Source organism: Saimiri boliviensis, chromosome 14, assembly GCF_048565385.1.
Source record: "Saimiri boliviensis isolate mSaiBol1 chromosome 14, mSaiBol1.pri, whole genome shotgun sequence".
In the NCBI taxonomy this organism is placed as follows: domain Eukaryota; kingdom Metazoa; phylum Chordata; class Mammalia; order Primates; family Cebidae; genus Saimiri; species Saimiri boliviensis.
In genome coordinates this window covers 27,675,994-27,700,240 of record NC_133462.1, presented here as the reverse complement: position 1 = coordinate 27,700,240, position 24,247 = coordinate 27,675,994, and the positions used below count along the sequence as shown (strand labels likewise).

The window sequence follows — 24,247 nt, the reverse complement described above, 5'->3', positions numbered from 1 at the left end:
CCCTGTCTCTACTAAAAATACTAAAAATTAGCTGGGCATGGTGGCGTGTGCCTGTAATCCCAGCTACTCAGGAGGCTGAGGTAGGAGAATTGCCTGAACCCAGGAGGCGGAGGTTGCGGTGAGCCGAGATCGCGCCATTGCACTCCAGCCTGGGTAACAAGAGCGAAACTCCATCTAAAAAAAAAAAAAAGAAAAAAAAAGAAAGAAATCCATGACCTTACCTACTTCCTTAAGGCTAGCTGTGAGAGTCAGAATGTCTCCTGTTCACTGAGTTTAGGTATAAGAGTCATCACTGTGCCTGTGCACTGGGTTCATTTAAATCTGATAGTTCTCCTTGTTGGCTTGGCTCAGGAAGAAGAGCTACATCACCTCAAGGCTGGCCCATGTTATGTCACAATGTCTCCTATGGTTGAGGCCCAGCAGAAGAGTCACATCACCCAGGTTTGGGACCTAGTTATATTACAATCCTCTGTTCGGCAGGTCTCAGGCAAGAAAACCACATCACCTAGGTACTGGGCCTGGTACGTGTCACAATCCCTCCTGTTGTTTTGGCTCATGTTGAAGATTTACATCACCTAGCTTCTGGAATTAACTGTACATCACAATCCCACCTATGACCTTGGCTCAGGCAGAAGAGTTATACTGAACTATGTGTAGGTCACAATCCCCTCTATAGGCAGGTCCGAGATAAGAGAGACACATCATCTAGGTGCTAAGCCTTGGTATATTCTCAAAATGTTTTTTGTTGGCTTGGCTCAGGTTATATATACACCTCACACAGATGCTGAGCCCAGGTGTCTGTTACAATACTCCCTGTGGGCTCTGCTCAGGATAAAAAGTCACATCATCTAAGTGTTGGGCCCAGGTATATGTCACAATGCCCCTTGTGACTTTGGCCAGGCATGAGAGTCAGAACACATAGGTGCTTGGCTCAGTATGAATTATCTTGCCTAAAATCAAATGCGACAACCATTTAAAGACTTTGTCACATTCTTCACATTTCTAGAATTTCTCACCAGTATGATTACTTTCATGGTTATAAGTGTGAGGTGTTATCAAAATTATTGTCACATCCTTCAGGTTAAGTCAAGTTTCTCTCCAGTATAAATTTTCTTATGTTCAGTAAGATTTGTGAATGGCTTTGCCACACTCTTCACATTTGTAAGGTTTCTTCTCTTCAGTATGATCCAAGATCAAAAAAACAAAAAAAAGAAAGAAAGGCTAAACGTAAATGAGTACATTATGTTAAAAAATAAAATGATGCAGCCGGGCGCGGTGGCTCAAGCCTGTAATCCCAGCACTTTGGGAGGCCCAGTTGGGTGGATCACGAGGTCGAGATCAAGACCATCCTGGTCAACATGGTGAAACCCCGTCTCTACTAAAAATACAAAAAAATTAGCTGGGCATGGTGGTGCATGCCTGTAATCCCAGCTAATCAGGAGGCTGAGGCAGGAAAACTGCCTGTACCCAGGAAGCAGAGGTTGCACTGAGCTGAGATCGCGCCATTGCACTCCAGCCTGGGTAACAAGAGCGAAACTCAGTCTAAATAAATAAATAAATAAACAAAATGAAAAAAATTAAGCATTTCACTACATAATTAAAGTAAAAATAAAGGCAGTAAAACAGAAAATGAGAAAAAGCATATCTACAGGAAATACATAAAACAATAATAAAACTGGTAATAGTAACCACATTTCTTTAAACAATCATTATAAATATAAATTAATTAAACTACTTAATAAAAAAATGTAATCTCAGGACTTTGGGAGACCAAGGTGGGTTGATCACTTGATCCCAAGAGTTCCAGACCAGCTTGAGCAACATGGCAATACCCCGTCTCTATGAAAAGTACAAAAATTTATCAGGGCATGATAGCACATGCCTGTAACTCACCTACTTGAGAGGCTAAAATAAGAGGATTATCTGAGTTTGGGAGGTTGAAGTTGAAGTGAGTTCTGATCACATCACTGCAAACCAGCCTAGTTGAAAAAGCGAAACCTATGCCGGGCGCGGTGGCTCAAGCCTGTAATCCCAGCACTTTGGGAGGCCGAGGCGGGTGGATCACGAGGTCAAGAGATCGAGACCATCCTGGTCAACATGGTGAAACCCCGTCTCTACTAAAAATACTAAAAAAATTAGCTGGGCATGGTGGCGTGTGCCTGTAATCCCAGCTACTCAGGAGGCTGAGGCAGGAGAATTGCCTGAACCCAGGAGGCGGAGGTTGCGGTGAGCCGAGAGCGCGCCATTGCACTCCAGTCTGGGCAACAAGAGTGAAACTCCGTCTCCAAAAAAAAAAAAAAAAAAAGAAAAAGCGAAACCTTATCTTTTTTTTTTTTTCATTTTGTTTTTTGTTTTTATAGAGACAGGGTTTCACTATGTTGTCCAGGCTGATCTCAAACTCCTGACCTCAAGTGATCCACCCGCCTCAGCCTCCCAAAGTGCTAGGATTACAGGCATGAGCCACCCACCGTGCCCGGCCATGAAACCTTATCTTAAATATAAATGAATAAATAAATAAAATTATAAAAATAAAAATAAAATAAAATGCCTGGATGGCTTAAGAAAATAGCATACAGGCCGGGCGCGGTGGCTCAAGCCTGTAATCCCAGCACTTTGGGAGGCCGAGGCCGGTGGATCACGAGGTCAAGAGATCGAGACCAACGTGGTCAACATGGTGAAACCCCGTCTCTACTAAAAATACAAAAAATTAGCTGGGCATGGTGGCGCGTGCCTTTAATCCCAGCTACTCAGGAGGCTGAGACAGGAGAATCGCCTGAACCCAGGAGGCGGAGGTTGCAGTGAGCCGAGATTGTGCCATTGCACTCCAGCCTGGGTAAGGAGAGTGAAACTCTGTCTCAAAAAAAAAAAAGAAAAAAGAAAAAAAAAAGAAAATAGCATACAGGCCGGGCGCGGTGGCTCACGCTTGTAATCCCAGCACTTCGGGAGGCCAAGGCGGGTGGATCACAAGGTTGAGAGATCGAGACCAACCTGGTCAACATGGTGAAACCCCATCTCTACTAAAAATACAAAAAATTAGCTGGGCGTGGTGGCACGTGCCTGTAATCCCAGCTACTCAGGAGGCTGAGGCAGGAGAATTGCCTGAACCCAGGAGGCGGAGGTTGCGGTGAGCCGAGATCGCGCCATTGCACTCCAGCCTGGGTAGCAAGAGCAAAACTCTGTCTCAAAAAAAAAAAAAAAAAGAAAAAAAGAAAATAGCATACAATATGCTCCCTACAAGAGACTAATTTTAGGTCAGAAACAGTGGCTCATCCCTGTAATCTCTACACTGGGAGGCTGAGGCTGGAAGATCACTTGAGGTCAGAAGTTTGAGACCAGCCTGGACAATATGGCAAAGCTCCATCTCTAATAAATAAATATACATATGGATATGAAAATTAGGAAGGGCGTTGGCACATTCCTGTAATCCCAGCTATTCAACATGCTAGACACAAGAAGCACTTGAACCTGTAAGGCAGAGGTTGCAGCGAGTGGAGATTGTGCCACCACACTCCAGCCTGGATGACAGAGGAAGACTGTCTCAAAAAAAAAAAAAGTTTAGGATTGAGTCAAATAGGCTGAAAGTAACAGAATGGAAAAACTCTGTATTTCATGCAAATAGTAACCACAATTGTGTGAGATATTCATAATCATATTAGACATAATAAGCTACATCTCAAGTACTAGCTTGAAACAAAGATTGATATTATATAATAGTATAATGGGTCAATTTATCTACTTTTTATATGTATATACAAGATTAGGTCTCCAAAATATATAAAACAAATACTCAGAAAACTAAAGCAAAAAATACCTAGTGACATAATAATTGTAGACAAGACCTTTTTTTTTTTTTTTTGAGACGGAGTTTCGCTCTTGTTACCCAGGCTGGAGTGCAATGACACAATCTCGGCTCACTGCAACCTCTGCCTCCTGGGTTCAGGCAATTCTCCCGTGTCAGCCTCCTGAGTAGCTTGGATTATAGGCATGTGTCACCATGCCCAGCAACTTTTTTGTATTTTTAGTAGAGACAGGGTTTCACCGTGTTGACCAGGATGGTCTCAATCTCTTGACCTTGTGATCCACCCGCCTCGGCCTCCCAAAGTGCTGGGATTACAGACCCGAGCCACCGCGCCCGGCCTTTTTTTTTTTTTTGAGATGGAATCTCATTTGGTCACCCAGGCTGGAGTGCAATGGCACAGTCTCGGCTCACTGCAACCTCCACTTCCCAGGTTCAAGTAATTCTCCTGCCTCAGCCTCCTGAGTAGCTGGGATTACAGGCACATGCCACTGAGCCCAGCTAATTTTTGTATTTTTAGTAGAGATGGGGTTCACCATCTTGGCCAGGCTGATCTTGAACTCCTGACCTTATGATCCACCCACCTCAGCCTCCTAAAGTGCTGGGATTACAGGCATGAGCCACTGCACCCGGTAGGACCCCATTTTTAATAAAAGAAAATTCAGATAAAAGATCAATAAGAAAACAGAAAATTGTGCTTGCCTCGGCAACAAATATACTAAAACTGGAAAACAGAAAACTTAGACAACATTATAGACTATATTAATTATGTTGCACATAGAGGAATACCTGAGAGTGAATAATTTATAAATAAAAAAAGATTTATTTGGCTCATGGTTCAGCAAACTGTACTAGAACTGTGTGCCAGCATCTGCCTCTGGTGGAAGGTCTCAGTAAGTTTCCAAAATGGTGGAAGACCAAGAATAACTGGACATATCACATGGTAAGAGACAGAGCAACCGTGAGGTGGCGGAGCCAGGTTCTTTTTTTTTGAGATCGAGTTTCGCTCTTGTTACCCAGGCTGGAGTGCAATGGCACGATCTCGGCTCACCGCAACCTCCGCCTCCTGGGTTCAGGCAATTCTCCTGCCTCAGCCTCCTGAATAGCTGGGATTACAGGCACGCGCACCACCATGCCCAGCTAATTTTTTGTATTTTTAGTAGAGACGGGGTTTCACCATGTTGACCAGGATGGTCTCGATCTCTTGACCTCGTGATCCACCCACCTCGGCCTCCCAAGTGCTGGGATTACAGGCGTGAGCCACTGCGCCCAGCCTGGAGCCAGGTTCTTTTAATGAGCCAGCTCTCATCTGAATTAACAGAGTTTACATTTTTTGATTACCAAGATGATGGTACAAAGCCATTCATGAGAAATTTGACCCCATGATCCAAACATCTCCCACCAGGTCCCACATCCAACACTGAAGATTACTTTTCAGCATGAGATTTGAAGAACATAAACACCAAAACCATATCACGGACCTACTAGACTTAACAGACATGTGCAAAATTTTTCAGTCAAAATCAAGAGAATACACAATATTTTTATTTGCACCTTGTGTATGATGTTAGAATACATAACAAATCTTGGCCGGGCGTGGTGGCTCAAGCTTGTAATCCCAGCACTTTGGGAGGCCGAGGCGGGTGGATCACGAGGTCAAGAGATCGAGACCATCCTGGTCAACACGGTGAAACCCCGTCTCTACTAAATATACAAAACATTAGCTGGGCCTGGTGGCGCGTGCCTGTAATCCCAGCTACTCAGGAGGCTGAGGCAGGAGAATTGCCTGAACCCAGGAGGCCGAGGTTGCAGTGAGCCGAGATCGCGCCATTGCACTCCAGCCTGGGTAACAAGAGCGAAACTCTGTCTCAAAAAAAAAAAAAAAAAAAAAAAGAATACATAACAAATCTTATTAAAGAATACTGGGGGCTGGTCACCGTGGCTCAAGCCTGTAATCCCAGCACTTTGGGAGGCCGAGGCAGGTGGATCACGAGGTCAAGAGATCGAGACCATCCTGGTCAACATAGTGAAACCCCGTCTCTACTAAAAATACAAAAAATTAGCTGGGCATGGTGGCGCGTGCCTGTAATCCCAGCTACTCAGGAGGCTGAGGCAGGAGAATTGCCTGAACCCAGGAGGCGGAGGTTGCGGTGAGCCGAGATCGGGCCATTGCACTCCAGCCTGGGTAACAAGAGCAAAACTCCGTCTCAAAAAAAAAAAAAGAAAAGAAAAAATACTGGCTGGGTGAAGTGGCTCATGCCTATAATCCCAACACTTTGGGAGACCAAGGTGGGAGGATCACTTGGGGCCAGAAGTTTGAGACCAGTCTGGGCAACAAAGTCAGACCCTGTCTCTACAAATTATCAAAAAATTAGCCAGGCATAGTAGTGCATGTCTGTAGTCCAAGCTACTTGGGAGGCGGAGGTGGAAGGATCACTTGAACCCAGAAAGTTGAGACTGCAGTGAGCCAAAATCATGCTACTGCATTTCAGGCTGGGTGACAAAGTAAAATACTGTGTCAAAACAATGATAACACATATATTTAAGAAGACAAAAATTATACACTGTGTGTTTTCTCACCAAAATTGAATACAACTAGGAATGAAAAGCAAAAGCAAAACTGGCAAATCCAAAAATATGTAAAAATAAAACACATTCAGGCCAGGTGCGGTGGCTCACTCTTGTAATCCCAGCACTTCGGGAGGCGCATGCGGGTGGGTCACGACATCAGGAGTTTGGGATCGGCCTGACCAACATGGAGAAACCCCATCTCTACTAAAAATACAAAATTAGGCCGGGCGCGGTGGCTCAAGCCTGTAATCCCAGCACTTTGGGAGGCCGAGGCGGGTGGATCACGAGGTCGAGAGATGGAGACCAACCTGGTTAACATTGTGAAACCCCGTCTCTACTAAAAATACAAAAAATTAGCTGGGCATGGTGGTGCGTGCCTATAATCCCAGCTACTCAGGAGGCTGAGGCAGGAGAATTGCCTGAACCCAGGAGGCGGAGGTTGCGGTGAGCCGAGATCGTGCCATTGCACTCCAGCCTGGGTAACAAGAGCGAAACTCCGTCTCAAAAAAAAAAAAAAAAAAAAATTATCTTGTAACAATTTAAGATAACCTTTTAGAATACGATGTCACTTAAAATAAGCCAGTAATAAAATGATAAATATTATATTATTCCACTTCTATGAGATATCTTAAGTGGTCACATTCATAAAAACCGAAAGTGGAAGTGTGTCAAGGGCTGTAGGGAGGTCAAATGGGTTGTTGTTACTTAAGGGGTATTTTTAGTTTTACAAGATGTAATTTCTAGAAGCCTTTTGCATAACAATGTGAATATACTTTTTTTTTTTTTTTTTGAGACAGAGTTTCACTCTTGTTACCCAGGCTGGAGTGCAATGGCGCGATCTCGGCTCACCGCAACCTCCGCCTCCTGGGCTCAGGCAATTCTCCTGCCTCAGCCTCCTGAGTAGTTGGGATTACAGGCACACACCACCATGCCCAGCTAATGTTTTATATTTTTAGTAGAGACGGGGTTTCACCATGTTGACCAGGATGGTCTCGATCTCTTGACCTCGTGATCCACCCGCCTCGGCCTCCCAAAGTGCTGGGATTACAGGTGTGAGCCACCGAGCCCAGTGATCCTCCTGTCTTGGCCTCCCAAAATTTCTGGAATTACAGATGTGAGCCACAACCATGCCTGGCCCTGAAATGTACACTTCAATAGTTTTAAGATGACAAATTTTATATTATAGATATATCTATTTTTTTTGAGACGGAGTTTCGCTCTTGTTACCCAGGCTGGAGTGCAATGGCGCAATCTCGGCTCACCACAACCTCCGCCTCCTGGGTTCAGGCAATTCTCCTGCCTCAGCCTCCCAAGAAGCTGGGACTACAGGCGTGCGCCACCATGCCCAGCTAATTTTTGTATTTTTAGTAGAGACGGGGTTTCACCATGTTGACCAGGATGGTCTTGATCTCTTGACCTCGTGATCCACCCGCCTCGGCCTCCCAAAGTGCTGGGATTACAGGCGTGAACCACCACTCCCGGCTTTATTATATGTTTTTTTTGTTTGTTTGTTTTTTGTTTTTTTTTTTGAGACGGAGTTTCTCTCTTGTTACCCAGGCTGGAGTGCAATGGCGCAATCTCGGCTCACCGCAACCTCCGCCTCCTGGGTTCAAGCAATTCTCCTGCCTCAGCCTCCTGAGTAGCTGAGATTACAGGCACACACCACCATGCCCAGCTAATTTTTTGTATTTTTAGTAGAGACGGGGTTTCACCATGTTGACCAGGATGGTCTCGATCTCTTGACCTTGTGATCCACCCGCCTCGGCCTCCCAAAGTGCTGGGATTACAGGCTTGAGCCACCGCGCCCGGCCATTATATGTTTTTAAAACAATTTTTCAAAAGAAAAAAACTGAAAACAATATAGAATTACAAATCTTTTTAGAAATTACCTTCAAATCACAAAAGTGTTTTTTTCACACAAAGGAAATACATATTCATCATTAAATACACGGTGAAAATAAAGACTATTTCCTTTTTTTTTTTTTTTTTGAGACGGAGTTTCGCTCTTGTTACCCAGGCTGGAGTGCAATGGCGCGATCTCGGCTCACCGCAACCTCCGCCTCCTAGGTTCAGGCAATTCTCCTGCCTCAGCCTCCTGAGCAGCTGGGATTTCAGGCACGCGCCACCATGCCCAGCTAATTTTTTGTATTTTTAGTAGAGACGGGGTTTCACCATGTTGACCAGGATGGTCTCGATCTCTTGACCTCGTGATCCACCCGCCTCGGCCTCCCAAAGTGCTGGGATTACAGGCTTGAGCCACCACTCCCAGCCCCTAGTAAAGACTATTTCCAAAACTACTCACTTAAACAAGATGAAACAACGAGTGAAAATCAGCTAAGAGGTCAGGCACAGTGGCTCATGCCTGCATTTTGGGAAGCCAAGGCAGATGGATTACCTGACGTCAGGAGTTCAAGACCAGCCTGATCAACATGGAACAACCCCATCTCTACTAAAAGTTCAAAATTAGCCAAGTGTGGTGGTACATGCCTGTAAACCCAGCTACTCAGGAGGCTGAGGCAGGAGAATCGCTTGAACCCGAGAGGCAGAGGTTGCAATGAGCTGAGATCATGCCACTGCACTCTAGACTGGGCAACAAGAGTGAAACTCCATTTTTAAAAAAAAAGCAAGCCAGGCGTGGTGGCTCAAGCCTATAATCCCAGCCCTTTGGGAGGCTGAAGTGGGCAGATCAGCTGAGGTCAGGAGTTTGATACCAGCCTGACCAATATGGTGAAACCCCATCTTTAAAAAATAAATATAAATAAATAAATAAATAAATAATACAAAATAAATAAATAATTAAAAAATTAAAAAAAAAACAAATCAGCTAAGAAAGAATATATACAAGGTAAGTCACAACCAAAATTGGGGTCATAGTTATAAATAAGCACACACATATAAAATCAGATTGTTATAAACATATGGCTGATTTATAACTTAATTAAACCTCACGTTGACTTAAAGAAGTCAAAGAGAATTGCAATTATCTAAAACTGTAATATATAAGTAAAACCAAAAAAGACAATAAACTGATGTTAAGAAACCTACATTAGACAGGCACGATGGCTCACGCCTGTAATTCCAGCACTCTGGGAGGCCAAGGGGGGTGAATCACAGGGTCAGGAATTCAAGACTAGCCTGGCCAATAAGGTGAAACCCCATCTCTACTAAAAATACAAAAATTAGCCAGGTGTGGTTACATGAGCCTGTAGTCCCAGCTACTCTGGAGGATGAGGCAAAAGAAGAATTACTTGAACCTGGGAGGCAGAGGTTGTGGTGAGCCATGATCATGCCACTGCACTCCAGCCTGGTTGACAGAGCAAGACTGTGTCTCAAAAAAAAAAAAAAAAAAGAAAAAAGAAAAAAAGAAACCTATACTAAGAAAACACACTAATATAGAACTGCAAGACAGTAATAAGAGAAATGTTTACTCATAAACTCTGGTTTGCAGTATTGATGTACCATTAAGAAAGAATGTGTCTAGATAACAATATTTGACTAACTGTACTCATGGAAGGCAAGTATTTTGAATCATTGGCAGGCAGTGTTTGGCAGTAATATTTCAGAGAAAATGCAGTATAGGCATAAATAGAATACTGTAATGATAAACTATTTATAGTTATTTAAAATAAACCAGAGAGGTCGGGCATGGTGGCTCACGCCTGTAATCCAAGCACTTTGGAGGCCAAGGCAGGCGGATCACCTGAGGTCGGGAGTTCAAGACCAACCTGACCAACATGGTGAAACCCCATCTTTAAAATAAATAAATAAATAAATAAATAAATAAATAAATAAACCAGAGATAAATTTTGTTTTAAATATATGCTATTCTTACACAAAATGAAACTGCTGTAATCCAACTTTAAAAGCAAATAACCTACATTGCTAAATAAAACACACACACACACACACACACACACACATTAATATCGTTAGAGCCGCTGGGCGCGGTGGCTCAAGCCTGTAATCCCAGCACTTTGGGAGGCCGAGGCGGGTGGATCACGAGGTCAAGAGATCGAGACCATCCTGGTCAACATGGTGAAACCCCGTCTCTACTAAAGGTGCAAAAAATTACCTGGGCATGGTGGCACGTCCCTGTAATCCCAGCTACTCCGGAGGCTGAGGCAGGAGAATTGCCTGAACCCAGGAGGCGGAGGTTGCAGTGAGCCGAGATCGCGCCATTGCACTCCAGCCTGGGTAACAAGAGTGAAACTCCGTCTCAAAAAAAATATATATATATATCGTTAGAGCCTCTGATACGTAACACAAGTATTTGAAAATAAATTTTCTGCCGGGCGCGGTGGCTCATGCCTGTAATCCCAGCACTTTGGGAGGCCGAGGCGGGTGGATCACGAGGTCAAGAGATCGAGACCGTCCTGGTCAACATAGTGAAACCCCGTCTCTACTAAGAATACAAAAATTAGCTGGGCATGGTGGCACGTGCCTGTAATCCCAGCTACTCAGGAGGCTGAGGCAGGAGAATTGCCTGAACCCAGGAGGCGGAGGTTGCGGTGAGCCGAGATCGCGCCATTGCACTCCAGCCTGGGTAACAAGAGCGAAACTCCATCTCAAAAATAAAAAATAGAAGTTGTCTCTCTGGTCTGCTGTACATAGAAACCTGGGAAGCACGTGAACTAACACACAGGAGAGGTCCGGCTTAGGTTCCATCGATGCAGCGGGTGAGGCCCAAAGTGCAAGCCAGGTGGCCTGAAAGGGGGAAGCAGATAGGTTATATCCATTACTGAGTAGGCAGGAGGCACTTTGTGAAACATTTCCTAGTGTAAGGGAATGGGGATGGGCATGACAGGAAAAAAGGCCAGTATTAAACTTAACTTCCACTCCCAATCCAACGCAATATGGGGATTTTGCCTTCAGGCATAACCAACAATCTTGGGCCAGTTTTAGCTGAGTAACATTAAGAAGGTAATGTACTCCATCTAGAACGGACATTAAACTGAGTTGGAGGCATTGATGCTGCAGCCGGGGTTTAGGAGCTTGGACTGGCGATGGGACAGTTGGGCCGATGGGGCTGACTTTATCTGGGTGTGGGCAGAACATGGGGTCTCCTAAATCAGTTAAGGGACCAATTGGTTTAGGGGGGCTACAGGGGATCAGGACCTTTTTCTGAATGGTAAACACAGTTCTGAGATCAAACCCTGTGAGATAGAGTCGCAGTCCCCATGTCATACCATACTACCATTGAACTGAGCTAGGGTTATGGATAGTTATAGTGAAAGGATTACAAGCTCCTATAGTACATGGTCTAGGATGAAAGGTATGAGCTATAGAAAGGGTCGGGGACCGAGCTGGTCCCCGCGGGTAAGTAGCCAAGGTTACATATGGCCAGAAAGAGCAGAAAACCTGGTAACAGCTCTGGCAAGTGATGTCAGGGTGATCTCCAGGACTTAGGTAGAAATCTACACATTGGAGTCCCTTTTCTGCACCCCTCCAGCTGCCACATCCACTTTCACTTTTGGTGTGTCCAAACCCGACAGCAAAGTGGGTGAGCCCCACTCCTACCCAGAGGGGCAAACTTTCCTGTTCTTTGAGGGTACAGCTGGGCTTTGGGAATAAAACACATAAACCGATTGTAAAAGAGGCTGCATTGGAGGTGGTCTCCTTCCAGGTGGTGTCCACAAGCACTAGGCCTGTTGCAAAAGAAGTAAGGAGAAACGAGTAGGAGGAGGACAGAAGCCTTAACGACCGGAAGCAGACAATAAAAGTAAATAAAAAGAACTAGTCTGTGCTGGGCGCGGTGGCTCACGCCTGTAATCCCAGCACTTTGGGAAGCCGAGGCAGGTGGATCACGAGGTCGAGAGATCGAGACCATCCTGGTCAACATGGTGAAACCCCGTCTCTACTAAAAATACAAAAAATTAGCTGGGCATGGGGGCGCGTGCCTGTAATCCCAGCTACTCAGGAGGCTGAGGCAGGAGAATTGCCTGAGCCCAGGAGGCGGAGGTTGCTGTGAGCCGAGATCGCGCCATTGCACCCCAGCCTGGGTAACAAGAGCGAAACTCCGTCTCAAAAAAAAAAAAAAAAAAAAAAAAAAAAAAAAAAAAAAGAACTAGTCTGATGGCTGTACCCGACCTTGGTGCAGCTTGAGGGTTGTCTGACCTGGGCTTGGGGACCCTTGTCTCTTGCTGTGTTTTGTTGGCCTTCTTGATGCGGAAATGATGAATCCAAGCAGGAATGCCATCCACTTTTAGGGCCGTGGGTGTGGTAAGGATGACAGTGTGAGGTCCTTTTCAAGCCGGAAAGAGTCCTTCCTTCTGGAATGTTTTGACATACACCAGGTCACCAGGACAGAAGAGGTGGCAGGGCCCCGTCAGGTCAGGAACCGGATTAGGTTGTGCTCCCTGAATGAGCGGCTGGATGATATCTTGAACCTGTTGGAGAGACTGTAAGTACCATAATAAATTAGCTTGGGATATCTCTGCTGAGTATCCCTCAGTTTAGGCAAGATAGGTGGGGCCCTCCCGTGCATGGCTTTAAAAGGAGAGAATCCCACCTTGTGTGGGGTGCATCTAACTCTGAGAAGGTCTAAAAGAAGGAGTTTTACCCAATTTTCACCAATCTCCAAAATTAATTTTGTAAGAGTACTTTTCTTCTTTTCTTTTCTTTTTTGAGACAGAGTTTTGCTCTTGTTACCCAGGCTGGAGTGCAATGGCACAATCTCGGCTCACTGCAACCTCCGCCTCCTGGGTTCAAGCAATTCTCCTGCCTCAGCCTCCTGAGTAGCTGGGATTACAGGCACGCACCACCATGCCCAGCTAATTTTTTGTATTTTTAGTAGAGACGGGGTTTCACCATGTTGACCAGGATGGTCTTGATCTCTTGACCTTGCGATTTACCTGCCTCGGCCTCCCAAAGTGCTGGGATTACAGGCTTGAGCCACCACGCCCGGCCTAAGAGTACTTTTCTATTTTTCTTTCAAGATGGGGTTTCACCATGATGGCCAGGCTGGTCTTGAACTCCTGACCTCAGGTGACCCACCCACCTCAGCATCCCAAAGTGCTAGGATTACAGGCATGAGCCACCGTGCCCAGCCTGTAAGAGTATTTTTCAAGGTACGATTAATGCATTACTCAAGAGGCTGAGGCAGGAGATTTGCTTGAACCTGGAATGCAGAGGTTGCAGTGAGTTGAGATCACATTATTGCACTCAGGTGTGGGCAACAAGAGTGAAACCTTGTCCAAATAAATAAACAAACAAACAGAAAAGCATGGGGGAGGGGTGGCGCGGTGGCTTACACCTTTAATCTCAGCACTTTGGGAGATCAAGGCGAACAGATTTTTCTGTCTACGACTGGCACCAAAGAGCCAGGAGCTTTTCACCTTCGAATGGGAGAAGATGAAACTGACCTGGACCCGTTTGCCCTACGGATTTAAAAACTCTCCCCCATTGTTCAGTGAGGCACTCGCTGCAGCCCCAGCTGCCTTCCCACCAGCGGACCTCAGCTGCACACCGGTGCAGTACGTGGACGACCTTCTTCTCGCCAGCAGGGGGCGGAAGGACTGCTGGGAAGGGACCAAGGCGCTGCTGCAGCTCCTTCCAGAGGCAGGACATAAAGTCTCACGGAAAAGGCCCAGACCTGCAGACAACAGGTGAGGTGCCTGGGGTTCATCATCACCAAAGGACACCAGTCCCTGGGACCAGAGAGAAAACGGGTGATTTGCCCCATGCCCTCTCCCAACACCCAGCGGAAGCTCCAGCAGTCTCTCAGGGTGGCATGTTTCTGCTGCAAATGGATTCCCAGCTTCTCGGACGTAGCAAGGCCCCTCTATGGGGCCCTAACTGGGCCGGAAGATAGACCCCTTGAGTAGGGTGAGAGCCAAGACATGGGCTTCTGGGAAATCAAGGCACTGCTCCTAAGTGCCCCAGCACTAGTACTTCCAGATATTACCTGAGAATTCAATCTACTAGTTCAGAAGAGAAACAAAACAGCACTTGGGGTCCTCACCCAGACCACTGGGCCTTGGCAGAGACCAGTAGCATATCTGTCTAAACAGTTGGATGCAGTGGCATCGGGATGACCCCCTCGTCACTGAGCCTTAGCCGCCACAGTCACTCTGATGAAGGAAGCTGACAAGCTAACCTTGGGCCAGACTGTCCATATCAAAGTGCCCCACTCGGTATCCACCCTTATGAGCAGTCAGGGGCGCTGGTGGCTCTCAAATGCCTGTTTAACCCACTACCAAGGGCTGGTCTGGAAAAAACCATGGGTCACCATTGAGGCTGTGTGTGGCTTCAAACCGGCCACATTTCTACCCACAGAGGAGGGAGCCCCAGATCACGACTTGAAGAGGTGGTAGATGAGGTCTTTGCTAGTCAGCCAGACCTTAAGGAATGTCTCCTCTCAAAGGCAGACTTAAACCTGTCACTGATGGAAGCAGCTAGGTCCAAAATGGGGAGAGGTATGCAGGGTATGCAGTCACCACCGCCACTGAAGGCAGCCCCCTTGCCCAGAGGCTGATCAGCACAATGGGCGTAATTACACGCCCTCATTCAAGCCCTGTGCCATGCTAAAGGTAAAGCGGCCAGTATTTATACTGACTCCAAATACGTCTTTCCAACTGTCCACATACATAGGCGATATACAAGGAAAGAGGGCTGCGTGCGACCAGCAGGAGGAAAAGAAGTCAAAAATAAGGAAGAAATTCTGGCCGGGTGTGGTGGCTCATGCCTGTAATCCAAGCACTTTGGAGGCCAAGGCAGGTTGATCACCTCAGGTCGCGAGTTCAAGACCAGCCTGATCAACATGGTGAAACCCCGTCTTTTTTTTTTTTTTTTTTTGAGACGGAGTTTTGCTCTTGTTACCCAGGCTAGAGTGCAATGGCACGATCTCGGCTCACCGCAACCTCCGCCTCCTGGATTCAGGCAATTCTCCTGCCTCAGCCTCCTGAGTAGCTGGGATTACAGGCACGAGCCACCATGCCCAGCTAATTTTTTGTATTTTTAGTAGAGACGGGGTTTCACCATGTTGACCAGGATAGTCTCGATCTCTCGACCTCGTGATTCACCCGCCTCGGCCTCCCAAAGTGCTGGGATTACAGGCTTGAGCCACTGCGCCCGGCAACCCCGTCTTAAAAATAACTAACTAAGCCGGGCGCGGTGGCTCAAGCCTGTAATCCCAGCACTTTGGGAGGCTGAGGCGGGTGGATCACGAGGTCAAAAGATCGAGACCATCCTGGTCAACATGGTTGAAACCCCGTCTCTACTAAAAATACAAAAAAAAAATTAGCTGGGCATGGTGGCGCGTGCCTGTAATCCCAGCTACTCAGGAGGCTGAGGCAGGAGAATTGCCTGAAACCGGGAGGCGGAGGTTGCGGTGAGCCGAGATCGCGCCATTGCACTCCAGCCTGGGTAACAAGAGCGAAACTCCGTCTCAAAAAAAAAAAAAAAAAAAAAAAAAAAAAAAAAAAAACTAACTAACTAAATAAATAAATAAAGGAAGAAATTCTCAGACTGCTAGAGGCAGTTTGGAAGCCCAAAGAGGTAGCTGTCATACATTGCAAGGGCCACCAAAGAGGCACTGATCTTCTCTCTACAGGAAATGGCTGGCCCTGCCCACTCGTTCACAGTCATCCCTTGGCTCCAAAAGGATGTAGGAAAGCCATGATACTCTAAGGAAGAAAACCAGTGGGCACAGCAGGAGGGGGCAAAGCAGAGGGCTGGGGGATGGTGGCTACTCCCTGACAACAGACGGGTGGTGCCTCGGAACTTGGCTCATACCGTTGTTGCTCAGTGCCATGGTCTTACCCACGTAAAACTGCTCTGGAGACCTTACACAACAGGTATTACTATATTGCAACCCTCCCCAGACTCTGTGCTGCTGTAAGTAATCAGTGCCTTGCCTGTACTAAAAACAACCCTCCACAACAGCTGAAATCTGCCCCAGGGGTGCGATGGCTTGGCGGGCTACCCCTTTGAGGACATGGAGGTGGATTATACTGAAGTCAAGCCCTTTAAAGAGTACAAATACCTACTGGTCCTTGTATGTACATACTGGGGCTGGGCTGAGGCACTCCAAACTAGGACAGAAAACGCCCAAGAGGTCGTGAAAGTCCTACTCTGTGAAATTGCTCACTGATACGGGATTCCACTTACTATACACAGTGACGACGGGCCAGCATTTGTGGCAGAGATCATCCAAGCCCTCACCAGCGTGCTCGAGATTAAGTGGAAACTTCATACAGCCTACAGGCCACAAGGTTCAGGGAAAGTGGGGCGCATGAATCGAACCCTGAAGGTTACACTAGCAAAGCTCTGTCAGGAAACACAGGCTTCCTGGGTAGATATGCTTCCCCAAGCCCTGTTGAGGTCATGGTGTACACTGGGACCCGCCGGTTACTCACCCTTTGAAATCCTATTTGGGAGGCCCCCCTCATCTGGTTAACAAAGTAAGGGGAGACCTCAGACAGCTAGGGGAAACAAGCATGGCCTCCCAGCTGCAGGCATTGGGAAATGTGCTGTCCTAGGTCAGTGAGTCTGTAATAGAAAGAGCACCTATCATGCCTGGTGCGGTGGCTAACGCCTGTAATCCTAGCACTTTGGGAGGCTGAGGCGGGCGGATCACCTGAGGTCAGGAGTTTGAGACCAGCCTGACCAATATGGTGAAACCCCATCTTAAAAAAAAAAAAAAAAAGAGCACCTATTTCCCTAGCCAATCCAGTACATCCCCTCCAACCTGGGGACCAGGTCTGGGTGAAAGACTGGAAAAAGGAACCCCTCCAATCTGTCTGGACAAGGCCCCATATTGCAATCCTTATCAGCCCAACTGTTTTCAAAGTTGCAGGAGTCCTTCTGTGGGTACACTATTTTTTTTTTTTTTTTTTTTTTTTGAGACGGAGTTTCGCTCTTGTTGCCCAGGCTGGAGTGCAATGGCGCGATCTCGGCTCACCACAACCTCCGCCTCCTGGGTTCAGGCAATTCTCCTGCCTCAGCCTCCTGAGTAGCTGGGATTACAAGCACGCACCACCATGCCCAGCTAATTTTTTGTATTTTTAGTAGAGACGGGGTTTCACCATTCTGACCAGGATGGTCTTGATCTCTTGACCTCGTGATCCACCCGCCTCGGCCTCCCAAAGTGCTGGGATTACAGGCTTGAGCCACCGTGCCCGGCCGGGTACACTATCATTAAGAGCCCTTTTGGCAGGCACGGTGGCTCATGCCCATAATCTCAGCACTTTGGGAGGCTGAGGAGGGCAAACCTCAAGGTCAGGAGTTTGAGACCAGACTGACAAACATGGTAAAAACCCCATCTCTACTAAAAATACAAAAAGTAGCCAGGCGTGGTGACATGCACCTATAATCCCAACTACTTGGGAGGCTGAGGCAGGAGAATCGCTTGAACCCGGGAGGCGGAGATTGCAGTGAGTGGAGATCGTGCCGTTGTACTCCAGCCTGGGCAACAGAGCAAAACTTCATCTGGAAAAAAAAAAAGCTTTTTCTACATGTAAGCTTAATATCTTAATTTGTTGCTGAAGCAGGTTACCACCACCAGGGAGGTCGGTACATTCATAAGCAGTGATGTTTATAAGCATCTAGATTACTGGGGAGGGGAATATCATTCCAGATGGTGAATGAAATTAATGGCAACCCTTACGTGCATTTCCCTGTCCAATGTGGGGGCAGTTATTGCCACCCATAGGATCTGCATACCCAGAGGGCCCCTCAGCGGATAGCAGTGCAGCTACTGCAATTATAGTGTACTAATGTGTAATTAAAATAGGAAAGAGACTGTGTTTCACTGAGGGCAATGTTGATTTGGAGTATGTGTTGACAATTGTCTGGGGAAACCCCAGAATAACTTTAGAAGAGCCATTTAGGCCTCCAGACAAAGGGGGCGCTATATGGAATCTGGCCAACAGCACAGCATCTTTCCAATATATACTGTTCCAGGCATATTGGGCAGGATATCAAGGCTTTTCACAAATGGACAGGGTTTAGTTCACCTTTTGTTTGACTTAAGCAAAGCTAAATTGCTTAGTGTGGTCAAGGAAGTCCAGAGTGGATTGCAAGTGTTGTTGTTGTGGCCCTATTAGTAATGATATAGTTATTCAGAAATGTTGCCATGGACAATTCTCTAAGGTAGCCCATTCCTGGTGGCCTCTGACAGTTCGACCTGTAGCCAGCATTGACTGCAGTTGGGTTTTGTTGCAGCTGTGGCTACCCAGTTTAATTTATTCTTGGACTCAGACACAGACACAGGTGCTGATGATTAGTAAATAGGCTATTCCCTGTAATAGCAAAAATGGAGGGAAACATCGTTTTTCATCTTTAGGACATTGTACTATACCTTTATTTTTTGCTCCCATAGCTATCAGGTCACTAGCATTAGGGGCAGGGTCTGATGGATGCTGTACCCATATTTTGGCTACAGGATTTAAGTTACCTTTACCAGTGGATCTGAATTCCCCAGTTCTGTATGTAGCCTGTGTCGGGGCAGAGATTTCCTCAGCGGCTAATTGTTGACAAAGTGTCCCTAACAATTGAGCAACCCAAATCTACAGTTTTATAGCAAAAGAATCTGGAGTGGTATTGTATAAAATGACCTTTAACTCTCCCCAGTAATCACTATCAATTTTACCATCATACATTATAATACCTCTCAGTGCAAGGCTTGAACATGTTGTAATTCATTCATCTGCATTCAAGTTTGCAGTTATGGTAGAAATTGTGGCCTGTTGCCGGGCGCGGTGGCTCAAGCCTGTAATCCCAGCACTTTGGGAGGCCGAGGCGGGTGGATCACGACGTCGAGAGTTCGAGACCATCCTGGTCGACATGGTGAAACCCCGTCTCTACTAAAAATACAAAAAATCAGCTGGGCATGGTGGCGTGTGCCTGTAATCCCAGCTACTCAGGAGGCTGCGGCAGGAGAATTGCCTGAACCCAGGAGGTGGAGGTTGCGGTGAGCCGAGATCGCGCCATTGCACTCCAGCCTGTGTAACAAGAGCAAAACTCCGTCTCAAAAAAAAGAAAAAAAAAAAAAAAAGAAATTGTGGCCTGTTGCTCTTCCTGTTAATTAAATAGTCTGTCAAGAGAAAGCAGAGATGTATGAGCAGCAACTTGGAACCAACAGGACCAGGCATGGTGTCTCACACCTATAATCCCAGCACTTTGGGAGGCTAAAGTGGGTGGATCACAATATCAGGAGATTGAGACCTTCCTGGCCAACATGGTGAAACCCCATCTCTGCTAAAAATAAAAAAATTAGCTGGATGTGGTGGCACGGGGCTGTAATCCCAGGTACTCAAGAGACTGAACAAGGAGAATCGCTTGAATTGAGGAGGCAGAGACTGCAGTGAACTGAGTTTATGCCGCTGCACTCCAGCCTAGCAACAGAGCTAGAATCTGTCTCAAAAGAGAGAAAAAAAAAAAAATTGAAAAAAGTGATAATGGTAGTGTGCTCCAGGATTCAGATATCTTTCCAGTATTGTTTTCCCCAATCCTTTTAATTCCCAATTAACTATTTGTTTCATTTCCATTGGGGCATCCAGGTAGTAAGACCATTTGCTACTGACCAAAAGTTGGTATACGGTGACAAATCCCTCTGGGCTCCTCCTGAATAGCTTGAAGGACCACTACTAGTTCAGCTAACTGGCTGCTCCCACTTCTTTCATCAGAATTGCCTATGTTTTTAACAGGATTATAAGCCAAGGCCTTCAAGCATGGTGTCCCAGCATTGTATTTGTCAGATCCATTAGTAAACCAAGCATGTTTCTGATCCTCTGTGCTTAGTATTTTATTTTTATTTATTTTTTGAGATGCAGTTTGGCTCTTGTTGCCCAAGTTGGAGTGCAATGGTGCAATCTCAGCTCACTGCAACCTCCACCTCCTGTGTTCAAATGATTCTCCTGCCTCAGCCTCCCGAGTAGCTGGGATTACAGGCACATGCCATCACACCTAGGTAATTTTTTGTATTTTTAATATAAAGAGTTTTCACCTTTTTGGCCAGGCTGATCTCGAACTCCTGACTTTAGATAATCCACTCGCATCGACCTCGCAAAGTGCGGGGATTACAGGTATGAGCCACTGTGCCTGGCTTGGTTAGCTCTTTTTTTTTTTTTTTTTTTTTTTTTGAGACTGAGTTTCGCTCTTGTTGCCCAGGCTGGAGTGCAATGGCATGATCTTGGCTCGCTGCAACTTTAACCTCCCTGGTTCAAGCAATTCTTCTGCTTCAGCCTCCTGAGTAGCTGGGATTACAGGCACCTGCAACCACGCCTGGCTAATCTTGTATTTATAGTAGAGAAGGGATTTCTCCATGTTGATCAGGCTGGTCTCAAACTCCTGATCTGCCTCAGCCTCCCAAAGTGCTGGGATTACAGGTGTGAGCTACCATGCTTGGCCCTAAATGATTTTTTCTATCTCCTATAACAGTTTGAAATTACTTAAAGGTTGTTTCAAATTTAAAAAAAACTAAAAAGAGGCCAGGCGCGGTGGCTCAAGCCTGTAATCCTAGCACTTTGGGAGGCCGAGGTGGGTGGATCACCAGGTCAAGAGATCAAGACCATCCTGGTCAACATGGTGAAACCCCGTCTCTACTAAAAATACAAAAAAATCAGCTGGGTATGGTGGCGCGTGCCTGTAATCCCAGCTACTCAGGAGGCTGAGGCAGGAGAATTGCCTGAACCCAGGAGGCGGAGGTTGCGGTGAGCCGAGATCGCGCCATTGCACTCCAGCCTGGGTAACAAGAGCGAAACTCCGTCTCAAAAAAAAAAAAAAAAAAAAAAAACAATTGTTAAGAAGAAAATCATCTTGTACTTTGGTAGTAGTATATTATCAATACTGAAGCTAATTTTAATAAAACCTTATAAATAAACCAAATTTGTCATTTTTTTCCACTCTAGATCACAGATGTATTTTGTAATATTTGTAATTATTTTAACGTTTTATATTTTATTTTTACCTACATTCTTTTTAGTTTTTTATTTATGTATTTATTTATTTTGAGACGCAGTTTCGCTCTTGTTACCCAGGCTGGAGTGCAATGGCGCGATTTCGGCTCACCGCAACCTCCGCCTCCCGGGTTCAGGCAATTCTCCTGCCTCAGCCTCCTGAGTAGGTGGGATTACAGGCACGTGCCACCATGCCCAGCTAATATTTTGTATTTTTAGTAGAGACGGGGTTTCACCACGTTGACCAGGATGGTCTCGATCTCTCGACCTCGTGATCCACCCGCCTCAACCTGCCAAAGTGCTGGGATTACAGGCTTGAGCCACCCCGCCAGGCTTTTTTTTTGAGAAAGAGTCTTACTCTGTCTCCCAGGCTGGAGTGCAATAGTGTGGTATCGGATCACTGCAACTTCTGCCTCCTGGGTTCAAGCGATTCTCCTGCCTCAGTGTCCCAAGTAGCCGGGACTACAGGCACACGCCACCACACCCAGATAATTTTTAGTAGTGACAGGGTTTCTCCACGTTGGTCAGGCTAATCTCAAACTCCCGACTTCAGATGATCCGCCGGCTTCAGCCTCCCAAAGCGCTGGGATTTCAGGCGTAGCCACCGCGCCCAGCCCCAAAATTTTATGTATTATTAATATGACAACAACATACTTCTGTTCACCTTTTGAATACATTCAAAGAGAGAGAGAGAGAGAGTAAAAAAACATAATTTTCTCATGTTCTGGAGCGGCCCTGGCTCAGCTCAGGGAGGAATCCCCGCCTGAAAAGGCTGCAGCCTAGGCTGTCACTCTTCACTCAGTTTAGCACCTGATCACATTTTCTGTCACTCAGGGCTTGAGGGGGCGGGGACTTAAGCATTATCCAATCAGGGACGCTTGGCTGGAAACTGTCCAATCAGGCACCCAGCTGGAGCGACCTGAACGGCTTCCGGGCTTGGCGGGCCTTTGTCTCTCGCTGCAGCTGGCGCTCCAGGTTGCGTTTTTACCGCTCTGTGTCTTCTGCTCCTAGAGACCCAGCCTCTGTGGCCCTGTGACCTGCAGGTATTGGGAGGTCCGCAGCTAAGACACTGGGACCCACTGGAAGCCTAGAAATGGTGAGAGTGCTGTGTCGACATCCCGAGAGAGGGGAAGGACTTGTTGGAACCGGTGGGAAGTGGCTGTAGCGGGACGCAGGCCTCCCCGCTGTCAGTCCCTCAATCTGCGCCCTAAGTTTTCCTTGCCTGACTCAGCCTCAGTTTCCTTCAGCCATAAGATGGCGGCTGCGCTGACAGCCGGTTCCCCGGCGTCCTGTCTCTTCCCTACGCAGTGACTGTGTCCCGACCTGGAGCCCTCTCTGGGCAGCTCTGCACCGGCAGTGCCGCGTCTCTTCCCAGTTTGTGCAGGGACCACGGGAGAGTCGTCAGGGGATACTCCTGACTCGGGGTGCGGGTTTATGAATTTGGTCCCTGGGGTTCAGAGATTCCCTTTTCTCTTATTAAAAATTTATGCCATGGCTCATGCCAGTTGGCTCATGCCTGTAATCCCAGCGCTTTGAGAGGTGGAGGCGGGGCATCACTTGACGTAAGGCGTTGTTAGGACAACGAAGTTTCTCTTCCAAGACTCGACTTCCTGGTCATAAGTTGTAAAAGTTGTATAAATCATCCCGACCCTGCTTCCCCCTTCTCCTTTTCTCGCAAAATCCCGCGTTTACTCTACTTGGAAAAAGTTTGGGTCTAAGCCAACAGTGATTATCTTAGATTGTACGGTCTGACCCCAGCCAATAGGGGAAAGACCCTTTACTGGCCGGTAGTGATGGCTCCCGCCTGTAATCCCTGCATTTTGGGAGTCCGAGATGGGTAGATTACCTGAGGTCAGAAGTTTGAGACCAGCCTGGCCAACCAACGTGGGGAAACCCTGTCTCTACTAAACATAGAAGAAAAAAAAAATAGCTGCGAGTGGTGGCAGGCGCCTGTAATCCCTGCTCCTCGAGGGGCTGAGGCAGAAGAATTGCTTGTACCCCGGTAGGGGAGGTTGCAGTGAGCCGATCGTCCCCTTGCATTCTAGCCTGGGCAAGAAGAGCAAAACTCCGTCTCAAAAAAAAAAAAAGGAAGAGCCTTAAAATCGTCTTCCCTTATGTAAACACTGTGTTTGAGTAAGTTCACTGGTTTTTTTTTTTTTTTTTTTTTTTTTTTTTTTTTTTTTTGAGACGGAGTTTCGCTCTTGTTACCCAGGCTGGAGTGCAATGGCGCGATCTCGGCTCACCGCAACCTCCGCCTCCTGGGTTCAGGCAATTCTCCTGCCTCAGCCTCCTGAGTGGCTGGGATTACAGGCACACGCCACCATGCCCAGCTAATTTTTGTATTTTTAGTAGAGGCGGGGTTTCACCATGTTGACCAGGATGGTCTCGATCTCTTGACCTTGTGATCCACCCGCCTCGGCCTCCCAAAGTGCTGGGATTACAGGCTTGAGCCACCGCGCCCGGCCAGTTCACTGGGTTTTTCAAACACTTAGATTTAAAAACCAAGTAAATAACTCTGACGTGGAAATTAAAGCTTGAACCTAGTGACTCCAAGCTAAAGCTAATATCAAACTTGCAACTGGAGGTTTTGTGTTTTTTGTTTGTTTTGTTTTTTGAGGGCATTTTGCTCTTGTTGCCCAAACTGGAGTGCAATGGAGCAATCTTGGCTCACTGCAACATCTGCGTCCCTTTTTCAAGGTGTTCTACCTCAGCTTCTGGAGTAGCTCGGACTACAGGCATGCACCCTCATGTCCAGTTAATTTTATGTTTTTAGTAGAGATGGGGTTACTCTATGTTAGTCAGGGTGGTCTCAGAACTCCCGACCTGAGGTGATCTGCCCACTTTGGCCTCCCAAAGTGCTGGGATTCCAGGTGAGAGCCACCACACCTGGCCCTAAATGATTTATTTTTATCTCCTATAGTAGTTTGAAATTACTTAAAGGTTGTTTCAAATTGAAAAAATAAAAAGTGGATAAAGATAAAAT

At 46.6% G+C, this 24,247-nt stretch overlaps 1 protein-coding gene across 1 annotated transcript in view; it reads left to right on the top strand.

Annotated features, from left to right (window-relative positions):
• Positions 1-22,224: 22,224 nt before the first annotated feature.
• LOC101048102 (uncharacterized) overlaps positions 22,225-24,247 on the top strand; it is an 80,815-nt gene continuing 78,792 nt past the window's right edge. The window contains 1 exon segment of the mRNA XM_074385658.1: positions 22,225-22,360. Within this exon segment, the coding sequence (XP_074241759.1) occupies positions 22,358-22,360 (3 nt within the window). The 5' untranslated portion in view covers positions 22,225-22,357.